General features: G+C 47.9%; 1 protein-coding gene across 2 annotated transcripts; it reads right to left on the reverse strand.

Annotated features, from left to right (window-relative positions):
* Window positions 1-361: 361 nt before the first annotated feature.
* On the reverse strand, window positions 362-26,789 carry SLCO4A1 (solute carrier organic anion transporter family member 4A1). 2 transcript variants are annotated; one of them, XM_021553570.4, is made up of 12 exons: window positions 26,694-26,789; window positions 15,469-16,432; window positions 14,192-14,282; window positions 13,172-13,293; window positions 12,126-12,237; window positions 7,715-7,869; window positions 6,842-7,037; window positions 6,127-6,292; window positions 5,355-5,527; window positions 4,907-4,971; window positions 4,264-4,412; window positions 362-3,469 (listed from the first exon to the last, which is right to left on the reverse strand). In XM_021553570.4, the coding sequence occupies exons 2-12, from the start codon at window positions 16,277-16,279 to the stop codon at window positions 3,320-3,322; spliced, it is 2,190 nt and encodes a 729-aa protein (XP_021409245.3). In that variant the 5' UTR covers window positions 16,280-16,432; window positions 26,694-26,789; the 3' UTR covers window positions 362-3,319. The 2 variants fall into 2 exon arrangements, with proteins under 2 accessions (XP_021409245.3, XP_085414372.1); XM_085558246.1 differs by lacking the exon at window positions 26,694-26,789 and having other exon boundaries at window positions 15,469-26,537.

The raw sequence follows: 26,789 nt of genomic DNA on the forward strand, positions 1-26,789 counted from the left end.
GCCATCTAGTGGCCCTTCCCCAGTGCCAGCTGGCCCTGCACGAAGCCCTGACCCACGGCCACGAGCAGGGGCTGACCCTTGGAGAAAGAGAGGTGTTCTTCCTTTTGCTGAAATCACATCACGCCACTCACCTTCTGTTTGTTTGGCTGGTGATTCTTTTTCCTTCCTGTGTTGTATCAAGCTAAGCATGGATAGGGAATTGTCGGGGTTTGCTCCCATTCCTGTCTCTGGCACCAGGGCAGGAGAGCTGCAGGGATGGGGCAGGGGAAGATGAAGGATGCAGCTCTGGGACAGGGAGGAACCGAGGCTGTAGGAGAGCCCACGGCAGCAGCAGAAGGCTTGGAGGCTCTGCAGAACCATCTGTGTGTCACTCAAAGCTTTTATTTACTGGCATTTCAAAACCTCCAGGAAGCTTCCAAACAATCTCCTCAGCAGAGAGGAATGGCTCATTGACTGCCTGGGATGCTGCTCAGAGTAAATAACATCCAGCTCCTGCTGCCTGCCCTCCTCCGGGCGCTCATTCGTGTCACTTCCCGCGGCTCCGCTTGGCACCAAGCATGGTCTGTTTGCACTCCCAGCCCTGAGCAAACCACGGGTGACACCAACTTCTGACCTTTCCTCACCCACTGCAGGGCTGGCACGCACTCCATGGCTTCAACAGCGTCGGTCTGTGGATGAAGAAGGGAAATGATTCTTGCTCCCCAGCAACCACAAACTTCTTTTTGCCTTCAAAAGCGACAATCCTCGGTCTCAGGAGGAGAGGGTAAGCCAGCAGGGCCTTGATGTCACCTGGACCTCCTGTAGCCAGGAGGGGCTTTATTAATGCTACAAATGAAGCACAAACCTGAGTTCTAACCTTCCTCCTAGGAGATGCCACGATGGCCTTGCAGCAAATGCCACCATGGATACGCCCCTGCCAAGAACTGCAGCTGGGAAAGGGTGACAAGTGATGAAAAACACACACACAAGCACCTGTGAAAGAGTGGTTATATTTCTATGCTTTTATGGCAATATAATACTTCATATCAGACTGGGAAACATACTTCAAAATATTTTAAATGACCTGTACACCTAAACAGCCTAAACAGGGATGCCATGCTGCTGTTTACTAAAATCCTTGAATTACCAGTCCCACAGCAACATAATAAATGCCCAGAATCCCAGGAGCTTTTGTTTAGCTCTGGAAACAACACACTCAGGTAAAGCTCATTTTATAAACACTAAAATTGCATTGCAATATCCATATATATATATATATATATATATATATATATATATATATATATATATAAAGAAAAACTTAAAACTTTCATAAATACATCATAGATAAAATAAGCTCCCAAAATACATTCATGCATTTCCCCATCTAAGATCCCTGCTTGTACCCCAAGTGTTCCACTTGCTGGGAAGGGCACGGCCAGGAGACAGGCTCGTGTTTGCAGGTGGCTCCAAACCCAGGTGAAGGTGTTGGGGCAGTGTTGGGGTTAAATCCTGCATCAATGGGTCTAGTCCTGCCCCCCTAGAAAAACAGGGTTCTCCTGCACACTGTGCCCCATCAAAGCTGCACCAGCTGTCCTTCTACAACAGCCAAAAGCCACCATGCATCTTGCCCTGATCACTTTTAGTTTTTCCAGCAGTTACTAGAGATAGAAACAAAATCATAGAATGGTTTGGGTTAAAGATAATTTTGTTTCAATCCCCTGCTGTGGGCAGAGACATCTTCAGATAGATAGGTTTGCTCAAAACCCCACCCAAGCTGGCACTGAGCACTTCCAGGGATGGGGCAGGGGGTGCACAGTCTGTCCCAGCACTCGACAGGGGCTGGGAAAAAAGGGCTTTGGAAGCAGGGAGGTCACCCTCTGGCTTTGGTGGAAGGGGATCTGTGAATGGAAGAAGCTGCTTTCCTCCACTGACCTGAATATCAACTACACTCCCAGCAGCACCATCCCTGCCTGCAACAGGAACACTCTGAGAGCCAGTCCTTTGCTAATGAAGGAAGCAAATGCCCATCCTCTGTCCATTTGTGAAAGCATAAATGCACAAAAGATACAGAAACATCTACAAAGTAATTGTGAACTGGCACGAAGGAAGTGCCAGTGATGCAGGTCTGTCCTGTGAACATGGAACCAGGCAGGGTCCAGGGGCTCCCTCTGCCTCCCCTGGGCATGCAGCTGGACCATGTAGCTGTGCAAACGCCGGCACACCAAGCACTGGCCTGGCCTCATCTGCACTGAGAGGGAAGCCAGACCCACACAAGCCCCAATTCCACTTCTGCCCCTCAGAAAGGGTCTGATCAATATTGCAAGAGCACATTCAAAGCTCATTTTGGGAATGCTGCCCTCTCTCCTTGCAAGCAGTTACAAGCCAGCATCCCCTTCCCACAAGGCAGACCCATCCCTCAGGCTACTGGTCTAGAGACAAACTAAATTCACTCCAACCTTTCTGTTCACCCAAACCCACTGTCTTTACAGAACAACCCAAGATAAACATTGCATAGCTCTGCATCTCACCTCTTCCCACGCCCAGCAAACAGCAAGAAGTTCAAGTTTTGCACAGTACATTACAAAAGGCGTCGCTTTTAAACAACACAAATAAAAAAACCGAAGTGTCACCACGGTGTAAGCCCTGCAATGAGTGAGGCAGTGAGTGTACAGTGCTTGGCAGCTCTGGGAATGGCTGCCTGTAGTGTACTGATGGATTTGCTAATCCAATCTCCTCTCCCAGTAAGAGGAACTTGCATAATGAGAGAAGCTGCTCCTCAACAGAGCAGTGTGCTGATTCTGTGTGCCATGGGAAGGAGGAGGACACTGCCAGGGCTGTCTGCTTTGCATGCAGCAGTTCAAGGGCCAGCTGACCCCTTTGCAGTGCAGACTGCAGAATGGCAGTGCTCCTCCCCAGCTTGAAAATCCCAACAGGAGGTTTGCTACAGTTGGCTTTACAATTGAGATATTCAATACAGTCAGCCCAGATCCTCTGGTGGTTTAAACCCCACATGCTCCATTGGAGTTACCAGTGATTACTTCCACGAGTGGAGAACGTGGTCCTGGCTTGTCACAGACACAGAATAAAGCTACAGTAGCCCTTTCTTTAAATAAAATTAAATAACTGCACGTGGCACCAGTACACAACTTTAAATGTGCTTCTGCTGTTAAGAAAATAGCAAAGCACACCAGCGGTTACTTAAATTATTTATCTTCAACTAAAAAAAAAGAATAAAAATTTAAAATATTACTGTTGATTTAAAAACCCCTTGGGATGCTGCATAATGGTATCTCATGGTATTTCTGAGGCTGAAAAAGTCACTTGCATGTGGGCAGCACTATATATCCTCTTCAGCTGGCAGTGAAGGCTTGTGCTCCTGGAGGTCACTGGTGCCATTTTCGGATGCATCCAAGCTGCCTGGAGCTGACTCTGCAGGTGGGGGTTTGTAGAGTAAACAGGCCACTATAAAGAAGGTTGTCCCGAGGACCTGCAGGCATGGAGACACCCGGTTATTGTCTGCTCTCCCCCAAAACCAGGAGCCCACCCCACATCTGCCATGAACTTTGCTGACCAAGCTTTGGGGAGGAGGAGATGTTGGCCAGCCTGGGAAGCAGAGCAGCACACAGAGCTAGAGGGGGTAAAAATATGAATTTAGCCAGCCCCATAGCAATGGGAATTTGGAAAGGTTCAGCCCCACACAGACACCTGGAGCACAGTGCTGCATGAGCCAACACTGCCTCAGCCTTTTGCTGGAAAGCTTCTGAAAACCTCTTTATCACAGCAGCTGCTAAACACTGCTGTCTAGGGCAAGTGCTTGTTTGAAAGCAGTTAAAATGATGTTTTTCTGCTAATAAATAAAGCCCACAGCTCTAAGCTCTCTTATTTTTTAGCAGTGACTGGGGAATGGTTATTTACAGCCTGTCCACAATGCCATCCCTCACTCTCACTAATATACTGCACTTGGATATTTTACTCCATTTCCAGCAAAAATCACTTTGGTTGCTGTTGGAAGGAGGTATTTCATATAGTGCAATAGAAGTTGTAATCCTAGAAAATAATGGGAATTTAACAGAATGATGGTGTCTGGAGCACCATTACCTGATGAGAAACAAACGGTGCTTTTGCCTTCCCTGAGAAATTTCTTGTATGAAAATGTAATTTTGTCTGGGGGTGGGCCAGATCAGGGCAACCTAATTTTGTAAAATTCTTTCCCGGAGCAAAACGTTATGTCCTAAAAACCTGGCTGCTTTACCAGGGAGTGGAGCTAAGCAGCAGCATCACCTTGTAGACCAGTCCAGCGACGAGGGTGTATCGGCTCATGGCTGAGTTCTGGTAAACGTAGCAGGAGCCCTGCTCACCACACTGGTCCTGCCAGAGCAGGCAGGATTTATCAACCATGGAGCCAAAGGCAATGGGGCCAGGGATGCCTCCTGTGGGCACAGAGAAGGCACCTTCAGTTTGGCAGCACCTTGCAGAAAAGCAACAAGTTCTGGTGATATCATGATTAAGAGAACTCATCCTGCAGCATCCAGAACCACCAGGTATCAAAAATATGCTGGATTTCAAGATCTGGGAGTGTAGCAGGTCTTTTGGGCATCCTGACCTACATGTTGCACAAGAGCCAAAAGACACTCACAGGAGCTTCAACATCTCTGCTCCTTTTCCTTAAAATTAGGGCACATTGGTAGGACATTGAGCCTATGTCAGCAGTGCCGTGTTACAGGACCTTGCATCAAGTTTGCAAATCACATGCAAAGGAATTGCTGGATGACAGCAAAAGAAAGCAAGCATCCTCCTTTTCAGCAGTGTGTGTCCTACTCCCTTCTTCTCCAACCAGAGTGTGTTTTACTCTTGGTGACAGCTTGGCACACGCCTCCCAGAACCACCAGACCATTGTGGTGTGCAAATTCCCTCTGCTCCATACCTAAGGTTCGTACCACAATCCACTGGATCCCGAGTGCAAAGGACCTTTGCCTGTCAGAGACACACCTGGGGAAGAAAAGGTTTTGCTTAAAAATGCTGCCAGGCTGCACCTCCTCCCTGCTTCCCAACTCCAGGTCCTCAAGCCCAGCACACCTGGGGCATCCAGCACACCTGGGACCTCCATCCCTCTGGAGATTTAGGATCACCCCAGTGCAATGTCTCTCCACCCCTGATGTAAATGTGTGTATCCCACGTCAGAGGACAAAGCTCCCAATGCTGAAATTTCCCAGCTGGACTGGGACAGGAACTAGTCCTGATGTCTCCAGGCTGCCACTAACTCAGTGGTTCCCATCACACCTTCCCATGCCTGATCCAGCAGGATGAAGCAGGCAGGAGGATGTTGAGGCTTCTTGCAGTGCTGGCAGAGGACGAGGCCATCCAATGCTTACCTGAGAGTGGCAGTCAGGGCAGGAATGCTGCTCAGGAAGGTGAAGAGGATGACCACGAACATGAAGCACAGGAGTAAAGGCTTTTTGGCACAGGAGGAGGTGCATTTCCCTGCCTCTGCTTTGCCAGAGCCAGAGAGGAGGCCTTTGTCAACACAGCTACACTCTTGGTAGACCTGGGAAAGAAAGGCTGGTGGGGGCTCTGCCGAGGAGAGCGTGGTGACAGTCAAAGCTTAAAAAATGAGAAATTCAGGAAGGGCAGAAAGCAGCTGGTTAGACTCCCAGAATGAAGTAGAAATCAAGCTGCTTTTTTGACACATTTCTGTTTCCAAACAGGTCAATCAAGCAAGGGAAATTAACTGTACCAGGCAGCTGAGTATCACCTCTACCCTCCCTAAGCCTTTGCCTGACTCCATGAGCAACATGCTGGAAGGATGAGGAAGTGCATCATGCTCATTCAAGACCCAAAATGAGCACTAGGAGAGAAATCAGAGGCTTACCAAGCTCCCTGCCTGCCTGGGTGATTTTCCATGGATTTCAGCACAGTTTGACCCAGAATGAGGCAAAGACAATTGGACATAAGGAGAGAAGCAAAGCAGGGTGACCTCAGAGTACCTTCTGCCTTCATCTCACGTGGTACCTGAGAGCATCCACCCTGCCCTGGCTGGTTTTACGTGATTTACAGCAAAGCTCAAACCTTTTGCAGAGCCAGCCAAATCACTCCAGAGATGTGCCACCACCCTGTTCATGCACATGCTCATGACTTTAGACCTACCTTCTTGCCATTCCTGAGGTTTGCAGACACACTTCTGCAGCCAGCATGGCAGGGGGAGTAGTACATGATGCCATCAGTGCCACAGACAGGGCTATAGGTGTCCTGCAAACAGCCACACTGGGCATTGCAGGCTGCTGTCAGGTTGAGGTGCCCACCTGGCAAAGCACTGAGGGAAACACAGGAGCAGTCAGTGAGCAGCACTTTACAGGAGGAAAAGGGGAGAGGAAGGGACAGTGGGAGTTGTGACGGACCACCAAGGAGCATAAAGCCAGGTTTGGGAAGGCTTTCATCCCACCAAATTTTAAACATGTCCTGGAGCTGTCTCTCCCACAGCCACCAAGGGAGTTTAAGTGACCGGCTCTTAGGGTGACACTTCCATTCAGAGAGGAGATTCCCACTTTTGGTCCAGTTTATCCCACTGGATAGAGATGAGGGCTGCTGCAAAGGCAGCTGAAGTGTGGAGTATTTCTCACTCTGGTGCTGCTGATCTTCCCTCCCTTACTAACTGGGGAGCCTCTTCCATAAACTTCATCTCACTGCAAAACTTAGGACATCTATTTTCTGTGTCTCACCCTCTGCCTGTAGGACTGATCAGACACCAACTTTCACCCCCAAAACATGCACACATGACTGCCACCAGCACTGTGTGTTTGAGTTATCCTGCTCTGAGCAGAGCCCCTCAGGACAGACAGGCACACAGGGTGGCTGTTGTTACCTTCCATCATACATCTGGGTTACTCCTGCCATGGGCATGTTAGGGCAGTGGATAAAAAAAATGAATATGGCCAGCAGACTTGACACTGTGCAAAACAAACACAACTTGATGATTCCTGAGCAGCGCAGTTTAAATTTATTCACGAGGAATCCTCCCAGGAATGTGCCTCCCCCTCCGGCTGGCACAACCAGATAACCTGAAAAAGAAGAGGAAAAAACTCACAAGTGAGTTTAGAAATGTCAGCAAGGAGTTTTCAGGTTTAAATACATTAATTGCAGTATGTTTTGCATATAAATGACTCCTTGCTTTCTGTGTGGCTTCTTGGGGGGAGCTCAATGGTTGTTGCTGTAGTGGGGAGTCCTCTCTAACAGCTCAGGTAATGTGGCATGAGCCTGTAAAGGCAGCTTTCCCTACCCAGAGATCTTAAAAGTGACTCTTTGAGGAGCACATCATGAGTGCTGATGCTTGCTGGACACCATCCCTTGGTTTATGTTACAGCACTTAGGTGAGGCTCTTCCCAGTTTCTGGATGCTGACAAAATATCCCCTCGAGCTCTGACACCCCTCCTAGAGGAAACCTTTGGCCAGTGTTTCCTGGGGATGCTCTAGGAGGAGTTACAATTATTTTGCCTTCCTCTAGAGGGTAACAGATGGCTACAGAAGTGACACATTTCCTCCTGATGTCAGTAGATGCAGCTCTGGAAATGCACAGGGTGTAGGTGTGCTGATAGGAAATGATCCCATCTAACAGCTGAAGGGGATAACCAGTCCATAATTAAACTGCAAAGCATCTGTCTCCATTCTAAACAAGCTAAAAGTGCTCTTCTATTTGTTGGCAAAATAGGAAAACATTGCAAAAACATGCTTTCCTTACCAAAAAAGGTGGCAGCTTCAGAGGCACTTAAACTAAACTGAGACTCCAGGAATTTGGGTCCAAACGTGGACATCCCTGCAATCAGGGTGGCTTCAGTTGCTCCTGCTAAGCAGAGGAAGATGAAGGTGGGGTTCTTCAGAAGTAGCAGCACTGACCTGGGAAGGACAAATATATTGGAATTGAATCACTGATTTCAGGCACATTTTGATTTCAGGTCTTCTAAGTCAGAAGGATCACATGTAAGATGAGGCAGCATCCCATCAATCCTGCAACTCTTTGAAAGGAAAAACACCAAAAGGAAGCTAATTGGGGTTTGAAGGAGCTTTTCCAGTCAGTGACACAGTGTATGTGTGTGATGGAGCTCACACTAAGGGCACCCACAACTTCTACATGGATGATCTCAGCAGTAATTTTCCAGCATTTAGGGTCAGGCTGAGTACTTTGTTTAACTGGGGCAATACTGAGAGGATATTACTCCCCACCAAATCTCCATTATTTCCAAGTTTTATTAGTGCCTGTTGGCAGGTATCTTGGGACTCCCCCCTCAACCAAGAGCAAATTTGTGCTACATCCTCACATACACACGTTACTTGTGCACCCACACTCTCAGAACAATAACAACCTCTGATAACCATAGCTGTTTGGAACTCAGGGGAAATACCAAGCAAGCCTTTCTATATGGAGGAAACACCTCCAAGACACCTGAAAAACAGAAAGCAATCTTTCTGCCACAGCCTAAGCCCAGTTTTACTTGAAGCTTAACGTATAAATTTAGTAACTCCATTTAACTTTGACCCACTGGGATTTAGGAAAGAGCTGCAGATATGCCTGAGAAATTGCCATGTGTCATTTATATGCAGATCCAGCAACAATTCCATCCCTGAGATGCAGAAAAGGCCCTCAGGCACAAGGAATGGTCTCAATTATCTCTCACTATCTCGGATATTGGACTGAGAGGACTGATATTGCTTTGCAGGGGATGTTTTGTAACCAGCTTCAAATTCTGCCTCATGACTTCCCCCTAGCCAAGCCCAGGCCAGTGCCATGGGTTATCCCATTTCTGGGATGGGCACAAATCCTGCAAGAGCAATGCCATGGGATGCTCACTGAGCAGAAAGGCACAGTCACCACCTCCTGCTCTGGTGGAAATGTGAAATCATAGAAAAGCTGCCTTGGTACAAGCAAGGGAGAGACGTGCTGAGGCTCAGAGTCAGATTTATGCAACTTTACTCACATGAACTAGAGAATTTCATTATACCAAAAGAACAAAGAAGCTGAAAGACAGAAATACCACACATTCCTACACTTTGATTACAGGGGGCTTTACACTGCCTAGCTCTTGGGATTAGTTTAATGTACTATTTTATTTTCCAGATCTTTTTGACTGTGCTTAATTTAGAAGCATAAAGCCTAATATTTTAGTGAGAAAATGCTTGTAGAGCTGGTAGCTGAGGGAGAAAATGGACGGTGCCTTCACCTTTTTACAGAGAAGAGTTACTCCCTGGCATTAGTGTGACTTTGTACCCTCTGCCCAAAAGTTACAGGCTGCACTTGCAAGTAGAAATAGGCAAAGGAACTCCTTTCAGCGCTAAGAATAAGGATTTACTTACTTAATTTAATCTGTCTGAAGACAGAAGATGTAGTTGTGAGAAGCTATGGCACACAAAACCTTACCAAAGACAGCATAAATGGTTTTATTACATCAGTAGGACTTTGAACACACCCAGAAATCACCTAACTGCTGAATAGCCTTGGCAGTGCTCAGCTGTTGCAGCCAAAGGGATTTCAGGAGCCCCAGCACTGCAGAAAAGGATCCCACCACCCAAAAAATCTGACCCTCCAAGGCTTTACTGATACGGGCACATACAGGAACTCTTTCTCACATAATGGTTCTCTGAGTAGGTCGGTGCCACCTGCATGATCAGAGCCTGCTCCTGTGAGCACAGTGTGCCCAGAACACCCCAGATAAATGGATATTTCTGCAATATCACAGCACGGGAATGGGGGCTTTTCCAGCACAAAATGACACCCACTGCCACCAGCATCCACAGGACAGAGGGCACCATGTGCATCCCACAGGAACATAAACCAACCTCCCTTTGTTTCATTTCATGGCTTTTCCAAGTCCCACCCTGCACCTAATCAGGAGTGATCAGTGAAATACTGACCACAGCTGCTCATGCTGAAGATCAGGGCTTGCCAGGTCTGGGGGTGATCCTCACAAACTCCACCCTGCAGCTTGCAGGGACAAAGCCTCCTCTTGGTACAGCTCTACATGCCTTCCCTTTGGGTCCCTCTGCTCTGACAGGAGGGGTTACTCCATGAGAGCAATCATATGGAAGCAGAGAAAGGAAAATGCTGTTTTATCAGGCCTTTTCAACCCAAGAGTTAATACAGAAGTGTCTCCAGGGCAGAGGATTAGGCTGTATGGGCTGCATTCCTGTAAGCTCCTGCTCTCAGGCAGCACTGTGCACACAGCAACTCATGAACCTCATTTAGAAAGGGCCTGATGGCATGGAACAGTATTTTATTTATCAGTATTTCTGCTTATCTTTGTGAGACTGTTACTGCCTGTACCCTGACCACCACAAAAGGAACAGGGAGTGTCCTTTGGCCTCATCCTCCAGCCTGGCCCACGTGTCCCCAGGAGCTGCCTGCACAGATGGGATCTCCTCTTTAATGCAAGTTTCCAGAGCAGAAAGCTTTGAAGGCACTTCCCTTTCATTAATCAAAACCAGGGACCACAAAAGTCTGTTGGGTTCCTGCTTTCAAACCACACTGAGGTCTGGACTGGTCTGAATTGCTTGATACAAGTTCCCTTTGGGTATTTGTGATTCAGGTGTGAAAGATGCTCCTGGAGGAGGATTGTCTCTATTCCTGCTGTCAGACAGCAGAAACAGTGGGAGCTTTGTTCCAGACAAGCAAGAAAAGCATCAGCCACTGAGATTCATTCCTCTCTGCTGCCCTGTTTGTGTTGGTTTTAGTCACAGACTTATCGTTATTTAAATGCAGGTTTTGAATTCAATTTCCGTGAGGAAAACGAGCCATGACCTCGGAAAATGGCACCCAGTCAAGAATGCCATTTAATAACAGCATTGAAATCTGTTCAATGTAATATTCCCCATAAAACTGCCTTAACCCCTGGTAAACTTCCTACGAAGTCTCCAAGAATTTCAGATGGGTGTGAGCTGACACAATACACTTGACTGGCTCTGAAAATTCCTGTTCTGAGCACCTGCTTCCATCCTCCTCTGCCAGCACAACAAAGACCACAGCTAATGCTCAGGAGTGATTGCTGGCAGCAGCCTGGGGTTTAGCAACATCTTTGCAGGGAGCAGCCATCACACATGGATAGAATCTCCTCCTTAAAAACAGGCATGGGAGAAATAATTAAAAAAAAAACCCAAAAAAAAAAAAATGGAGGATCTCCTTACTGACTGCAAGCTCCAAAAGGAATCAATATCCAGGTATCTCTGCAACATCCAGAGCCTCCATGCCAGCTAACTCCAAGCAAGAAATAAAGCAGCACCTTTCCCCCTGCCCTCCATTTCAATACAACTCAACACATTAAAAAAAAACAAACCATAAAATATTTCAAAATCCATGACAAAAATACATGGTTAAAAATCACATTTTATTTTGGCTTCTGCTTTGTTCCCATCACAGAGCCGAGCAGCAGCTCAAGATTAAGCAAGTTGCTGTGTCACTGCCTTGCTGGAGAGATAAGAAGTAGTAATAGATAAAATGTGGCTGGAAGATGTGAAGGCAAAAGAAAAAAAAAAGGAAACCAAGAATAAAAGAGAAAAGGAACTGAAAGTTACAGTGTGGTATATTTTGTTCCCTGGGTTTAGAATGGAGCTGTGAGGATCACAGGGCCTGTTTCATCTTGTTTCTCATTAAAAATGACAAACCAGGGATCTAACCCAAGTAAAAATAGAGGAAAGGAATAAAGCCCCAAGGGGCTGGGGAGGAGGAGCTGTTGGAAACATGCAACTGGGCCAGGTGAGGCCAGGCAGAAGCAGACAGGCAGAAATAATGCTGCTGGGGAGAGGGAGGGAGCTGGAATGCCTGGGCATCTCCCATCACCTAAAGCTTGGCATCAAGCCACTCTCAGCAAAACTCAGTGTGTGGCACAGGACTGCAGGTGGACACGAGCTTCTGAAAACCCAGATGGGACCAGCCACTTGTGTCCTGCTCCCCTGTGTGATCCTCAGCACCAGCTCTAGCTCAGTCTCCCTGCCAAGAGCTCCCAGACCTGGATAGGATCCGGCACCTCCTCTGCAGGAAAGTGTCACTGCTTGAAGAAGGGCACCTTTGAGCTGCCAGGGCTGGGGAAGCTGAGCTTGGGCTCATTGCTCTCTCTCCCCTCTGCACAGGGCTCCCTCAGCTCTGTGTGGGGTGGTTTTCTCACCGAGGCAGATCTTTCACCGTTTTCCCAAAGTCTGGATCCGAGGCTTTCCTGTGGCTCCCATCCTTCAGCTGATGAGCCTCTGACACCCTCATGACGATGTAGCGCTGGGATCCTGCAAGTGAGAGGCAAAGGGAATGAGGAGATGTCAAGCACGGGGCGTGGATGCTGCTGCAGCCGTGGATTTGCAGGGGGAAAACACAAGGTGACATACTCCCTCCACCAACAGCTGCAAGGGAGAAGCACTAACAGAGGCAGATGGAAAGCCCAAGGGGTGAAATCCATTTAGGAATTACAACTGAAGCACAGGAAGCTGTTCCTTTGCCCCCACATTCCCAGCTACACATGTGCAGGAGGATGGAAGCCCAAGTGTGAGAATCCAGGGCTTCCCTCTGGCTGCCCTGGCAGGTCTGGGACCCTGGCAGGGGTCAGGAACCCCCTGGACAGAGCCCCCAGAGACACTGTCTGTGATCTCTGTCCATGGAAAAGAGTTCAGTCTTACAGGATGAATTACCAGCTCTGAGTGTTTGATAGAAGTAATAATTATGTGTGGCACGGGTGCAAAAGTAAAATTTTAGGATTCTAGATTAGGGGTCCAAAGGGGACAAGATGGAGGAAATTGGGTGTGCCTTGTCCTTTTTCTCCTTCTTCATGCCCTCCATGTCTCACTGTGGTGTTGGCATTTTTCTGTTGGTTCAGGCTGGGGACACACTGTCCAACGTAGGTGACAGATATTGGCACGTTATTGTAAATGCAGCCCAGGGAGTTTCTGGTATTGAATGTTTGTCACATCCCACTGAGGGCAGAGCCCCACACGCTGCCCTGCAGGACAGAGCTGGGCAGGGCAGCAGAACATGTGAGAGATAAACAGAATAAACAACCTTGGAACCAGCACAGACCAATTATGACTTCTTCTTTGGCAACAGGGCAGAAAGACAGAGACTTTCTACAATCTTGGGATCATCAATACCACGGATTCCGACACCCAAGGCCTGTGGGATCCCCGTCAGTCCCAGCCCCAAAGCCTGAGCCCAGGAGGAGCCCCGTACCTGGGAGGCGCTGGGGGTAGCCCAGGATGGGGATGGAGATGAGGAGGGAGGCAGCCCCGGCGCCCAGGAAGCCGATCCACCATGCCCCCACCCACAGCGTGTTCTCGGGGGCCATGTCGGTCCTGTGGGGAGCGAAGCAAAGGGACACAAGGGAGAGAGGAGATGGTTGGAGACAGAGTGGGGCAGCTCCGTGGGCCTCTCCCTGAGGCTGGCAGGGCTGGGGGGTCATAGGGTGACAGCAAAGGACACTGAGTGATCTGGTGGAGATGCCATGCCCACCATCCCTCACAGCACTGCCTCACCAGAGCACAACACGAGCCCAGGAAACCACACCATTTCAGTCTCATTTCATCTCAGGTTTGCACATTCACCTCACTGCTGCTTTCCAGCTCTGCTTTGAGGGTTGCCAAAGAGGTTGCTCCACCCCAAAAACACCATTTGCAAGAAAACTGGTGGAAATAACTCATTTCTTCCCCTGCAAACCCATTCCCCCTTTTTAATCCATTTATCTGGTCTAGTAAATGGTGTCCCTGCCTAAGGCAGAGGGGTTGGAACCAGATGGTCATTAAAGTCCCTTCCAACCCAAAGCATTCTGTGATTCTGTGATCTACCAAAGAGCCTGTAAAGAACAAACAAATCACAAATATTACAAAGCAAAGAGGGACTGAGCATCCTGGTGGGATGACCGGGAGGGCGAGCAGCACTGCTGGGAGCACTACCTCATCAGGGAACTCATTCAAAAAATTCACCTGCTGCTCGCAGCCTCATTAGCACAGGCAGTGCAGCGTGAGGAAGGATTTAAGCTGACAGGTTTGTCAGCAATTTCCCTTCAGCAGCAGCGCTAATCCAAACCACCCTTCCAGCCTCCCTGCCTGCAGACACACCACCCAACACCCCAGGCACACTTCCACCCAGCCACCACCTCATTGCTCCAGATCATTGGCATTATTTTTTTCTACCCCAAAGGAAACACAGAGCAGAAAGGGAAAGGAACAAGATTTTTTTTTTTTGACGACTTACTCTCTGCCAATTTCAGTATAAATATTTAGAAACATTCCTCCTACCAGATAACCCGCTGCAGGCCCAAGGATTGCAGCAGTGTAGAAAACAGCTGAAAGGGAAAACAAGTCATGTTAGACAACGTCAGCCAGGGATCCCCAGCCCAATTCCCTCCTGGATGCAGGATGCTCAGTCTCTGGCTGCCTTGTGTCCCTCCCCCTAAACCACCAAGACACAAACCCAGATTGTTCCAACAAGTTTTCCTCTCATGCTTCTATTCCAGGGAAGTTTTTTCACCCAACCTGGGAAGTTTTATAGTGTGGGGCAGGCAAAATTGGTTCAGAATTAAACCATATTCAGCAGGGATGCAGCTGATCCCACTGCCACATTATTGCCACAGCAATGAGCAGCAGGATTCTCTCCCCACTGACAACATAAAATATCTACACTAAATACAGCACCAGTGGCACTTATTTCAGTTTGCTGTTTAAACCATGGAACATGGAAGGATGAACTTGCTGATGATCTCCTTGTGATCTCCTTCCCACACTACACAGCCTTCTGCTAAGTGTGGGCAGACTGACACATTTTGAAATTGCTAAAGGATCACCCTTTTGGCACTTTCACCAACAGGACTGTAAGTGTTTGGCAGCTGCTGAGTGGCCAGTGATACAGGGGAGTGAGCTGAGCCTGTTCTCTTGGCTGTGCTGTGCACCAGCAGTAGCTGAGCAGCCCAATGACCATCCCTGCTGTGCTGAGGCCTGAAGGGATGATGATCTAAAGATTTAGATTAGATATAAATTATGGTGATAAAACACTGGCACAGGCTGCCCAAACCAGTGGCGGATGTTCCATCCCTTGGCACATTCAAGGTCAGCCTGGATGGGTCTCTGAGATCCCTGATCAAGTTGAGGGTGTCCCTTCTCATTGGACTAGGTGACCTTTAAAGGTCCTTTTGCCCAAATCATGCTGTGATTCTATGCCCCCTTGCACAGATGGGGCTATGGCCTCACGGCTGTCTGCCAGTGATGCTAATGCCACATGGGCTGGCCCCACACCAGGAGCAGGAGGCACTCCGGGAGGAAAAACACCCAGCCGAGCTCACACTTTTCCTCCTGGTAAATAACCAAAACCTCCCCAACAGCTGCCACATCCCTCTGAGTTCCACCTCGCCCCTCAACAGGAACAAGAGGCTGAGCAGTGTCGGGCGAGGTGCTCCCAGTTTGGGCTGGGGACCACGACCTCTCCCTCCCATCACCCTGCAGATAAGGGCTGGAGCTGTCCCCAGCCCCACTCACCAATGTACACGGGGGAGTAGTTGGTCTTGACGTTTTCATCTAAGTAGGTGACGCCGAGCGTGTAGAGCGGCGTGGCTCCCATCCCGTGCAGGAACTGCCCCAGCATGAAGACAAACCTGTAGCCAGAGAGGCTGGAGGCAGCCTGGGAGCAGGCCAGGCTCTGGTTCCCCCCGCAGACGCCCACCTGGGCGGCCGAGCGCGCCTCGTAGCGCCCCGTGGTGAAGTGGGGCAGGGCGAAGAGCAGGGAGCCCAAGCCCATGAGCAGCACGCCCCAGCCCAGCCAGCGGGGCTTGTGGCCATTGCCCCCGAAGTAGCTGACGAAGGTCAGGCAGACGCAGGCCGCGATGTCGTAGGAGCTGGCGATCAGCCCGCTCTGGTAACTGCGCAGGTCGAAGCGGCGCTCGATGGAGGTGATGACGGTGTTGATGAAGCCGTTGACGGTCATGCCCTGCAGGAAGGAGGCCACGCAGAGGAAGAACAAGACCCCTTTGGATGTGTTGCAGAGCTGCAAGCAGCCGGGGGTGAAGCCCCCCCAGCCGCAGGCCAGTTCCTCTCCATCAGCAGACACGTATTTGATCCCCTCCTCGAGCGGCGTCTCCTCCTGGGCCGTGCAGAGGGGCTGGGCGCAGGAGCCCGAGGGGCTGGGAGCCCCCGAGGATGCGGTGCCATTGCTCAGGGGGGTGCTGCAGCCATCCACCCTGCTCGCTGCATCCCGGCCGGCCTCGCCGGGACGAGGGCACGGGCAGGAGAAGTCGAGGGGCTGAGTGAAACAAAAGCCATTTTCTCTGGTGGAGTTCTGGGGCATTGCCATGAACGGGAATGCGGAGTCCAGCGGCAGATTGAGGTGGGCTGGTGGCCAGGGTGGCTTTGTGGGGCAGCGAGGACCAGCCTGTCCAGAAGATGCAACTTTCAGCACTTACTTCAGTAGGGAGATGGTGAAAGTCTGAGCCAAGACCATTCTGATCTGTGCAAAGAGAATTTTTACACGCCTTTATATGAAACCATGCTCAAACCCCGCAAATATTATTTTTCCCCTTTTTTTTTTATTTTTTAGTTAGTATAAGCATTTCTCTGTGCAGTTCACCTGGTCACGTGCCTTCCACCATGGGATGTGTTGGTACCTCAGGTGTCAGGGCATCACCAACATTACAGAAAAGAACAAAACATTCAAGAGCCTTAAAGAAAAGCAACTCTAAGGCAGTGTTTCCATTGACTGAAGCCCCTTATCCCTCCCCTGATAAAGACCTGGTGAAACCCCCACAGCCTCCATCCCCCTTTTTCCCCCTGCAGAGAACAGCCCACACAGCTACAAGATTCCCACTGCTACAAGTCCTTTGGTCTCTCTTTCACACTCTGCCAATAACAGTTTATAATTATCCTGAAAAGTTTCCACAGTCAGATTGATTTTATTCCAAGCCCTCAGATCTGTTTACAACTATTCAGTAAAATCCTTTCTATAACTAATTAGACTACATGCCATTTCAGAGCAGGCTGGAGGGCAGAGGCAGCTGACTCTAACCTGATTACCAATGCAGACTGCCTTCTTTCACCCTGTTCCTGTGCATTGCACCAGCTGACCCTGCCAGCAACCAAGAGTATTTTTCCTTAAATGCCTTGGCTCAATGATAAATGATGAAAATAAGGTTCTCCCTTGAATACTGGTCTTAAATATGAAAAAAAAAAAAAAGCTAAGCAAGAACTTTTTAATTAGAGAGCATCCTCAAAGCATCCTGTATTTGTCAATAATTTTGCCAATATCTGTTCAAGAGGTTCCCACAAAAATGCTCCCCCTGAGATGACACTCATCAGCATAGAAGAGGGAAAAAGGGCATTTTTTTCCCTGATAAAATGAACTGTGTTCAGATGACTGTAACCTGGGAATATTGCAGCCTTTGGTGGAGACTTTAATGCTTACCTTTGTGTCGCTGTAAAAAAATTATTGACATTTGCTAAATAGATGTGCTTCTCTGCACCAGCAGGTCTCGCAGGCACTGGGGCAGGACTTGGCAGAAAGTGATGCTCAGAGCACCACCAAGGTGCTGCTCCTACCCCAGAAGGGCAGGGGACAGCCCACATGTGCTACCAAATTTTAACATTCATGTCAGGAGCACTACAACAGCTACAGCACGTCTGGTCCTTAAAGTAGGTTAAACAAATGAGGTCCAGCTTTCACTTGCAAATAACTTTATCTTAATTGCCCTGTCTGGGGAGTACTGTTCATGGACTATTTCCTATTTCAAGGTCCAGATTCCAGCACAGATTTGATGAAAGGGCAGGGCAGGTTGAGCCTGGTGGGCAGGAGGGGACTGCTTTGCAGCTCCACACTGGACTCCTCCAGGTAACTTCTACCTTAGCTGGCTGAGTACAGCAGGTAACTGTGATCTGAAAAGTGTAAATGCAAAAACTGACTGCAGGGGTTGAAATTTTGCTGCAGAGACAGACTGTTGTAATGTGTTGGCACAAAAAAAATGATGCCTTGGTGCAAGGCTCTATTTTTTCCACTTTTTTTGCCTCTCCAGTGTTCTTATGACTCTTACAGATCTAAATCTGTGTCTCATCTTTGGATGCAGTATTGGAAGCAATAAATCAGCCTGCTTTAGCACTCTGTTAAAGTCAGGAGTGATTATGAGGCGCTGAATCAGGCTCTAAGGGGCGGAATGGTTCGTACTCATGTAAATCAAACGCCTCCTTGCACAGCAGCCAGGGCTGCAGCTGCACCCTCCTCCTATCAGACTTGTATCAGCCTCATGTCTGATGTTACACATGACTGCACTTGTAAAGAAGGTTTCTTGGCTGGGGATTGATTTTGCTCTCACTGATTTCAGCAGACAGAAAAAGCACATCTCTGCTATTACCTGATATGCAAGCAGGATCCCTGAGCTCCCCAACTGGCCCAGCTTCACCCTGGAGGAAACACTCCTTTAAACACTGGGATCTCTCCTTTGATACCTCATGAATTTATATCGATATTTTAGTATTTCATGAGTCAGAAAAGAGATTACAGCTCTTCATCAAAGGTTTTATTTCCTTGGTGGCAGCAGCCTGGGCCATCAGACCCAGGTCACCACAATCATCCCCTCTTCAACTCCTGCCACTGTTAGTGCGAGTTAACAGCAAACAGGGGGAAATATTTCCAAGAAAGCATCCAACCTTTCCTCCAAGAAGCAGATGTTTCCCCACACCCAGAAGCCTTCTCAGCCCCAACACCTCCCTCCTGTACACGTCCCAGTGGGCCTGGGCTAATGACTCGTGCCCAGGTGCTGTGGGCAGGGAGCCCACTCCTGCTCTGTGCTGCCTCCCGAGCTGCTTGGCATCTCTTGAAGTATTTATAAACTGCCTATGACACGTTCACTGTGGGTATCAGCTTTCACAGGAGCCATATGCCACTTCAGAGGACAAAATATAATCTTCAGGGGGAAAAAAATCCAAGCAACTTCATGCACTTCCTAATCATTCATATTCTTCTGAGCCATCCATTTACTGCCTCCCATTCATCTCTGTTTTTAATGACTCAGCGGGTGATTTCTTGCTTACACTGAATCAGTCCCAATGCTATTATCTCTCTGCCATAGATTTCTTCATTTTGCTGCAAGATTTCTACTTTTTTTTCCCACTGTACAGCTGGTTCCAAAGTGCCAACATTATCGAGTCAACACAGCAGAAGGAGCAAGGCAATGAAAGCATATGATTTGTATTTCCTGATGAAATCTGTAAAGACTTTCCCCCCCCCACCATAATATTTAGTATTAAATCAACAGTAAAACTTACAAGCTTTTCATCAGGTGATCATTTAAAAAGTCACAGGACCAATTAAAAACATTTTGTATTTCTGCCAAGGACTGCGATGAGATTAATGTTGCAAATTAACTCATAACTGACATATAAAATAATCTCATTTGCTGAAACATGCCCAATAATAGTTAATCTTCCCTTTCACATTATGCTTTTTTGACTTTTATATGGTATTATTGTGGCAAATAACATCTATACATAACTTCAGCTTTCCACAGCTGAGCACAGTTTATGAGTAGACTTAGCATTTTTTTCAATTCTATTGCATACATGGAGATATTTCCTAATGAACAGGGGTAAGGGGAAAAAAAATGATCAGGATGTGTACTGCAAACAGGAAAGAAGCAGCCCCAGGCAATGCTTGGTGGCTGTGATGGGTCTCTTTTATTTTCCTCTGGGTCTCCTCAATTTTTATTTTCCTCGATGTGTGAGTGAGCCTGGACTTACTGATCAAGTACTTAGAAGCTGGGAAAGTCCACATCCAAGTGCCAAGCTCATATTACTGCAGCAAGGGATAAATTCATCTGGGTTTGTCCATTTAGCTTCTCTTGGTAACACACACTGAATTTTCCTCAGAGAGTTTGGCTTCAGAGGATTAGCAGCACTCCTGTCATGGCTGATAAACACCATATGGATCAAGTGCAATCCACTGGCTGCTTTAGGAGTGGGGAAGCCTCCCAAAAGTGAGATAAATCCAGTCCTGTGAACAGGGCTTGTCCTTAGGGCACTGGTTCAGTGCAAGGGAGATAAAAGCAAGAATGGGATGAGTGAGTTGTTCTGAGTAACGCTGAACTGATTTCCTGGCAGCTGGGGAACTTCACCCAGCTCACACCAAGTGTAAAGCTTATATTGTAAGTGCAAACCAAGTGTAAACCCAGCTCACACCAAGTGTAAACCTTATATTTTTAGCCCACTTTTTAAAAGCATCCCTTTGGATCAGCAATACAGAGGATGCTGCTATTGTGGGACTGGCACGAGGACCAGACTGGAGCCTTTGGTAAGCAATTCCTGTGGGAACAGCATGGTCCTGCACACAAGGAAAAGTTTCAGGAATGAGAATCACACCCAGAGAGCAGCCAGCTGACCATGCTGTGCTCACCACCAGTGCTGCAGGGACAGACAGAGGATGAGGGAGGAACTTCCTAGGAATGGAGGGCAATAGGAATATCCTGACCCACTCCTCATGTCAGAGACCTGCTTTTACATGATTAACCCTACTGGAGTCTGAAACATGGAAGAGAGCAGCAGAAGGTGACTTCAAGTTATCACATGAGCAAAGACATATTTATAATTACATAAATTCCAAATAGTAGAGCTCAGCACTCACAAACCCTTTGTATGTTTTCCAAGTGCTTTCTATTCACTGGGAAATTATTGCAATATACGCAAGAAATCAGGAAGGTGGCTTGGATAATTTTCAATTAGCTGCTTGAAAATGCTTTAAAGATAAATCTAGCCAGATTTTCTGTGTCTATTCACTAGTCCCAGCTTATCTGTGCAAATACAACTGGCTGCAGCTGCCTCAGACCATCTTCAAAAACTTGCAGTGCCAATGTACGGAGCAGATTTAACCCGGACAGTGCTTTTTGCCATGGCACAGATTAACCAGACAAAAGGGTCTTTTATTCTAATTCCTAACTCCCCCTCCCTAATGTCACTCTTGCTTTAATGTCTTTTTCCTACCCATATATTTGGCCAATGCTGGGAAGGTTTCCGTGCTGGCACAGCACTGTGCTTTCCATCACTGTCACTGCCCACGGAGCTGGGTGTTTCCAGATACATTTTCCCAACCCCTAGCCCTGCATGGTGTTATTTGCCATCATTTGGATTCTTACAACCCATTAAAGAATGCTCTATATTCAGCACACTCTTTCTGCATGAGCTGCTGGTCAGCTCTTCCCAAGAATTACCAGTTAGTTCCTACAGCTGTCTTTTCTTTGTTTCCAAGCAGAAGATGCAGTTAGGCAAATCCTTTATGATGTAAGAAATTAAACAAAATGAGCAAAACCCAAATAAAGAACATGAGACATGTGATTCTCTGGTGCTTCTAAAGATAGAAGCACTAAAATGCAAAAAATGCAACATCCTCTGTTACACAACTCAAGGATGTTGAGAATAGATGTATTTCAGAATAGATGCATTTCATGTTGACACCGTGATTTACAGGCACTTACACTTTTTATGTTTATGGTTTCATAAATATAAAGGTAGAAACAAAAAAGAAAACCAGATGGAATGTTACCATGAAACTACCTAGAATTTCACTTTTTTCTGAGACACAATTGTCTTCCAGCTCCTCTTTCTCTGCACTGTGGGGACTTTCTGGAGAAAATCACGTACCACAAGGTCATTCTGCTCTACCAGCCAAGGACAGACTTCAGCTTGAGCTTCCTATGACAAGTTCTCCAGCTCAGCCCTGTGTTGGTGGATGGATGCCCACTCATTCAAGTCCAACCAGACAACACAAAGCTCAGTGGAGCACAATAGAAGAGCTAAAATCGTCACAGAAAAAGAAACTTGCTGTTCATCAGCAACTCCTGCAACACCCACCACTGCAGTGAGCACAGGACACCATGAGATGGGCAGGTGGAAACTCGGAGCCAGGTGGGAACAGGAGAGACACACACACCAAGGATTCAGCTGAGGGAAGGGTATTTCCCCACAAACCCCTTTGTTTTTTCTAGATCAGCAAGTTACAGCTTCCCCAAACAGCCCTGGGAGCGCGAGCTCACCGGTGCACACCGCTTAGCCTGGATCTTGTTTAACATCCAATGATGCTCCCTAATCCTCTTAGGTATTAGTCTTGAGATTCCTGCCAAGCAGGGGAACAGCAGAGCCTCCCAGACAGCACTTAAATGAACTCACTGCTTGAAATGTGCAATACTTCAAAATGCAGTAGAACGCCAGCTGTTCTGCTTTGGTTAACCTCAGATTAGCGACTTGGAGGTCACTGCGGCGTGCAAAATGCAAAGTTAAATCACCTCCATTTCTGAGTCTCAGGTGACTCCCTAGGAAGCCATTCTGCACTAGGAGTGCAATTTTTGTCTCATAATGACTTGCTTAAAGCTAAGTACCTAATCTGAGTTAGACATTCCTATTGTGTCTCTGTGGCCAACTGCAAGGAGATCATCACGTTGAGGTTACCCACGGCCCTCAAGTCGCAGAATTTTAGAATGGGTTGGGTTGGAAGGGAGCTCAGAGACCATCCAGTTCCTGCCATGGGCACGGACACCTTCCACTATCCCAGGCTGCTCCAAACCCCATCCAACCTGGCTCTGGACACTTCCAGGGATGGGCCAGCCACAGCTTCTCTGAGCAACCTGTGCCAGGATCTCACCACCCTCACAGGGAAGAATTCCTTCCTAATAGCTAACCTAAAACTACTTTCTTTCAGTTTGAAGCTATTCCCACTTGTCCAATCACTCCATGCTCCTGTAAAAATTCCTTCTCCAGCTTCCCTTAGGCTCTGGAAGGGGCTTTAAAATCTCCCCAGAGCCATAGCTTCTCTAGGCTGAACAACCCCAGCTGTCAGAGACTATTCCCAGCAGAAATGCCCCACCCTCAGTCCTCTCCCCTGTCTCCACAAGGATTATTTTGTGTTGCTAAATCACCCATTATTGCAGATATGATCTGGAGAAGGAACAGGTACATAATCATATTTCTGTTGGATTAGCCGAGGATATTACTCCCAGCTTATTCTGGCCTCATGTTGGCTACCACAACAGAAACAATATTTGATCTAGCACAAAGCCATATGGTGCAAAATTAACCCATTCAACACAAATCTGATGTGGCACAGGGAATCTGGTCCAGCACTGGCAAAGGCTCACATGGCTGTAAGACTTCTGACATGGCATCTGCAGCCTCTAAGTTTCCTGATACCAAGTACTCCCCATCCACCCCCTAAAGATGACCTAAACAGGAATCACACTTCATTTAATTTCATTTTATTTTAGATAAACAGAATATCAGCTTGCAGATAATTTGCATTTCCTCATGCAATACCCTAGATTTTGACAGACTGTGGTATACTGGGGGATTTCTCTGAAGAGGGCAGATCCCTATTTGTGTCATCAAAAGGAAATTATGAACACTTTCAAAGGGATGACTTCTCTTCAATCTCTGACTCAAAATCCCACAACCAGAAATTAGAGCAACTATGAGGTGAAGGGCAGGAACTCAGGGCCAAGGGGGAATACTTTTTCTTGGATTTTTTTTTTTTTCAGCCAGATTACAAAATCAAAATAATTTTTAGGGAAAAAAGTGTTTAATCTTGCTTTCTCAACATGAAAATGACTCCCTAACTCCTTGAAACCATCAGCTACACTTAAACAAAGTTTGTTAGCATTTCATTTTTTTCTTGAAGCAACCAAGCCAAGCTCTGGGAGTTCCAGTGACTGAAGATTATTGATGCCATACAGCAATATGCCATTAACAATAGCAGTTAAATTCAGTTTTATTGTAACTCTACATATGTCAGCAGAGTAGCACAAGTGAATAAAGGGGACTTCATTGCTCTATGAATTTCAAGAGCTGCCGGAAAGGCTCAGAACTTTGCTGAATGAGCTGAACCAGAATAAACAGAATATTTCCCAGTGCTAACATATGTCCACTGCTCAAGCTCAATTACAGTCGAGAGGTGGAATGACACTCTTTTTGGCAGCAGCAACATTGCAGAACAGGTTCAGGGGTACTTCTGCCTGAAGAGAGATTTAAGGTTAGAACAACACTGCTCTGCTAATAATAAACACTTCACTGCCTCATCACATGCTCTCCTCTGTACTAGAGAGAGCTCTGACATAAAATCCACTGAAGTTAGTGGCCCTCTCTGAGCACTTGTCTACAACCACTTATCCCATCTACTGAAGTAGGATGGATGCTTTTGTCTGGGATTCAAGAAGCAGATGAAGTCTCTGACCTCTCTGGGAGCATTTTCCCCGGAACGTGCGTGCAGGAACTCTTTGTTCTCCAGTCCCGCCGTTCAGCGTCCGCGCTCGCACGCCACCAGGTCACTCAGGGCCAAGATGGAACAAAACTAATTCTGTGGTGGGAGGTCTAGGAATTAATCAGTTTTGAAAAGGGAAAAGAGAGTGGCTTCAGAAGAAGAAATCTCACAGACCGAGAGGGCTGGAATAGCTGGGCATAGGTGCAGGGACAGCCACGCTGCCACCAACCCTGCAGACAAAGCCCCTGATCCTGCCTGGGGCGTGCTCTGGGCTGCTCCAGTTCCCAAATTCTGCTTCTCTGCACAAGGATAAGCCCCTCACCAGGCCAAAACAATGCAGTTTTTAACTGTGCTGGGGAAGCACAGCACCCTTGAAGGGTGCCAGAGAAACCCAGGCCAATGCAGTTCATTTCACCTGTAACAGCCTGTGTGTGGTTGATAACTCTTACATGTTGCCTTAACACAGTGACATCAATTCATTAAGCACAAAATCCAAAGGGGAACCTTTCCACTGGAATCATACCCAGCATCTCACTAACCCACCAGCAAAAAGCTGCCAACTCTGTCGTGTGGGTGCAGTCTTGCAAAACTTTTCCACCATTCACTGTGATTATGCAAGATACAAATGTCCCAGGCTCTGAATAATCAACTTCCAGGCAACACCTCAAGGAACACATGAGGAAGACAAAAAGCCCAAGTGGTAAAGCGGAATGTATGGCATCCTGCATATGAGCACCTTCATCCGTGCAAAGTCAGGATTCTGGGCTTGGCACACCCAATTAAAATAAAGAAAAGAAAAATAAGTGCTCAGTGATGCTTTTTGGAGTGGACTGAGCAAAATGAGCAGCATAAAACAGAGCCATGATTGCCTGCTACTGCAGGGTGTAAAGCCCAACATAGGAGAGGGCAGGATCCTCCCCAGCACGTTCCATGCTGCAAAGACACACGCAGGAAAAAAGATTAAAATTGCCTGGAGGAGTTTGCAGTCATGAGGCACCGAGCAGCTGGATGCTGATCTCCCTAAGCCGGTGGGTATTTCTTTTGTTAGTGGCTGATCCCATCTTCCCCCTTGCCTGCAAATCTCTAATCTCTGTAAAGGCTTCCAGCGAGTGCTTGCTCAGGTAGTTCCTGGTTTCACCGGCCAAGAATATCCAACCCAATATGGCAGGACTCACTGCTTCCCAGTCTCATCTCTCATCCCAGGGTCACACTTCGTGTTTCTGCTACTGTCACCGAGCAGCTTTGCCCCATGGGCAGGAGAACTTCAGGGAACATCAGTGGAGTTGCCACTTCCCAGGGTTTCAGGTGGCACTTGTGACACCTGAGCACGCTCATCACTCACCGCAGGGCTCCGATGGAGTCCTGGCAGGGCAGGTGGCTCTGATCTGTCCCCCCAGCCCGCCCCGTGCACCGAGAGTGCTTCAGTTTCCGACCACTTCAGGCAGTTTGCAAATCAGACCTCTTTGCATATAAATAGCTACATTTTTTTTTTCCTTTTCATTATTTGACTAACCCGCTCCCCCCAGAGCTTCATCCTTTCTCACGTTTACAAGAACTCTGATACACTTTTCTGAAGATCTCCTTTGTGTTCATTTCTGCCTCAAATGATATTTTAATGTGTGTTTTTACAACCAAGTGGCACTACAGGAAGTAGAAGCCCAGAAATATATATAAATATATGTATAAAGAGGTGCCAGGCAGGGATAACTTCAGGTTTGCAGTGTGTTGCCTGGTAAAATCAAGCAGCCTATAAAACGGTAATAAAATGTTAATGCAACAAACTCATGTGATTAAGGTCCATTTGTGCTTTTTAGGCTCTCAGAGCTGAAAAACATGGTTTTATTACAGCAGCTTTTGATTTGTATCATCTGAACAAATGGGTTATAAAAGTAATATAGGGCAAGTTACTGAAGTGCTCCGATTCCACCCAGCATCCTGCCCACTACTAACTTCAGTTCTGCTCCTGTGAAACGGATTAATTTATCATTAACGTAACTTCTTTTTTTTCCTGTTGTAAGCATCCTGCCATGCCACTTTACTACCCTTCCTTACTTTTAAAGGAAATCAGCATCTTTTAAATTTTCTATAGCAAGACACGTCACGCTACAAAGAAAACCCCAAACCGCAGCGATTCAGTCCGAACACAGTTCCAGGCGGCAACCCAACCTTGCAGCATCCTCGCAGACCATCGCAAAGCCGAAAACCTCAATCACTGGTGCTATTTCGGTGACATCCACCGGGCTGTTCCCACCACGGACCCCTCGCCGTGGCCACCAGAAGCCCCCAGCGCGGGGCTGAGCCCCGGGCGATCCCCCCGGGAGCCCCGCATCCCCCGCGCCCATCCCCGCGCCCCCGGGCTCCCCCGCAGCCGCGCGGGCACCGCCCGGCCGGTCCTGCTGAGCCTGCCGAGGCTCTCCCGGGCATCCCCCGGTGCCGCATCCCTCCCCGCAGCCGCTCGATGCCCGCTGCGGTGCCCGGTGCCCGGTACCTGCCGCCGCCGCCGCCGCCCGCGCTCCGCCGCCTGCGCTCCGGGCTCGGCGCGGGGCCGGGGCCGGTGCGGGGCCGGGGCCGGGCCCGGGGCCGG

Source organism: Lonchura striata, chromosome 20, assembly GCF_050655825.1.
Source record: "Lonchura striata isolate lonStrDom1 chromosome 20, ASM5065582v1, whole genome shotgun sequence".
NCBI lineage: Eukaryota > Metazoa > Chordata > Aves > Passeriformes > Estrildidae > Lonchura > Lonchura striata.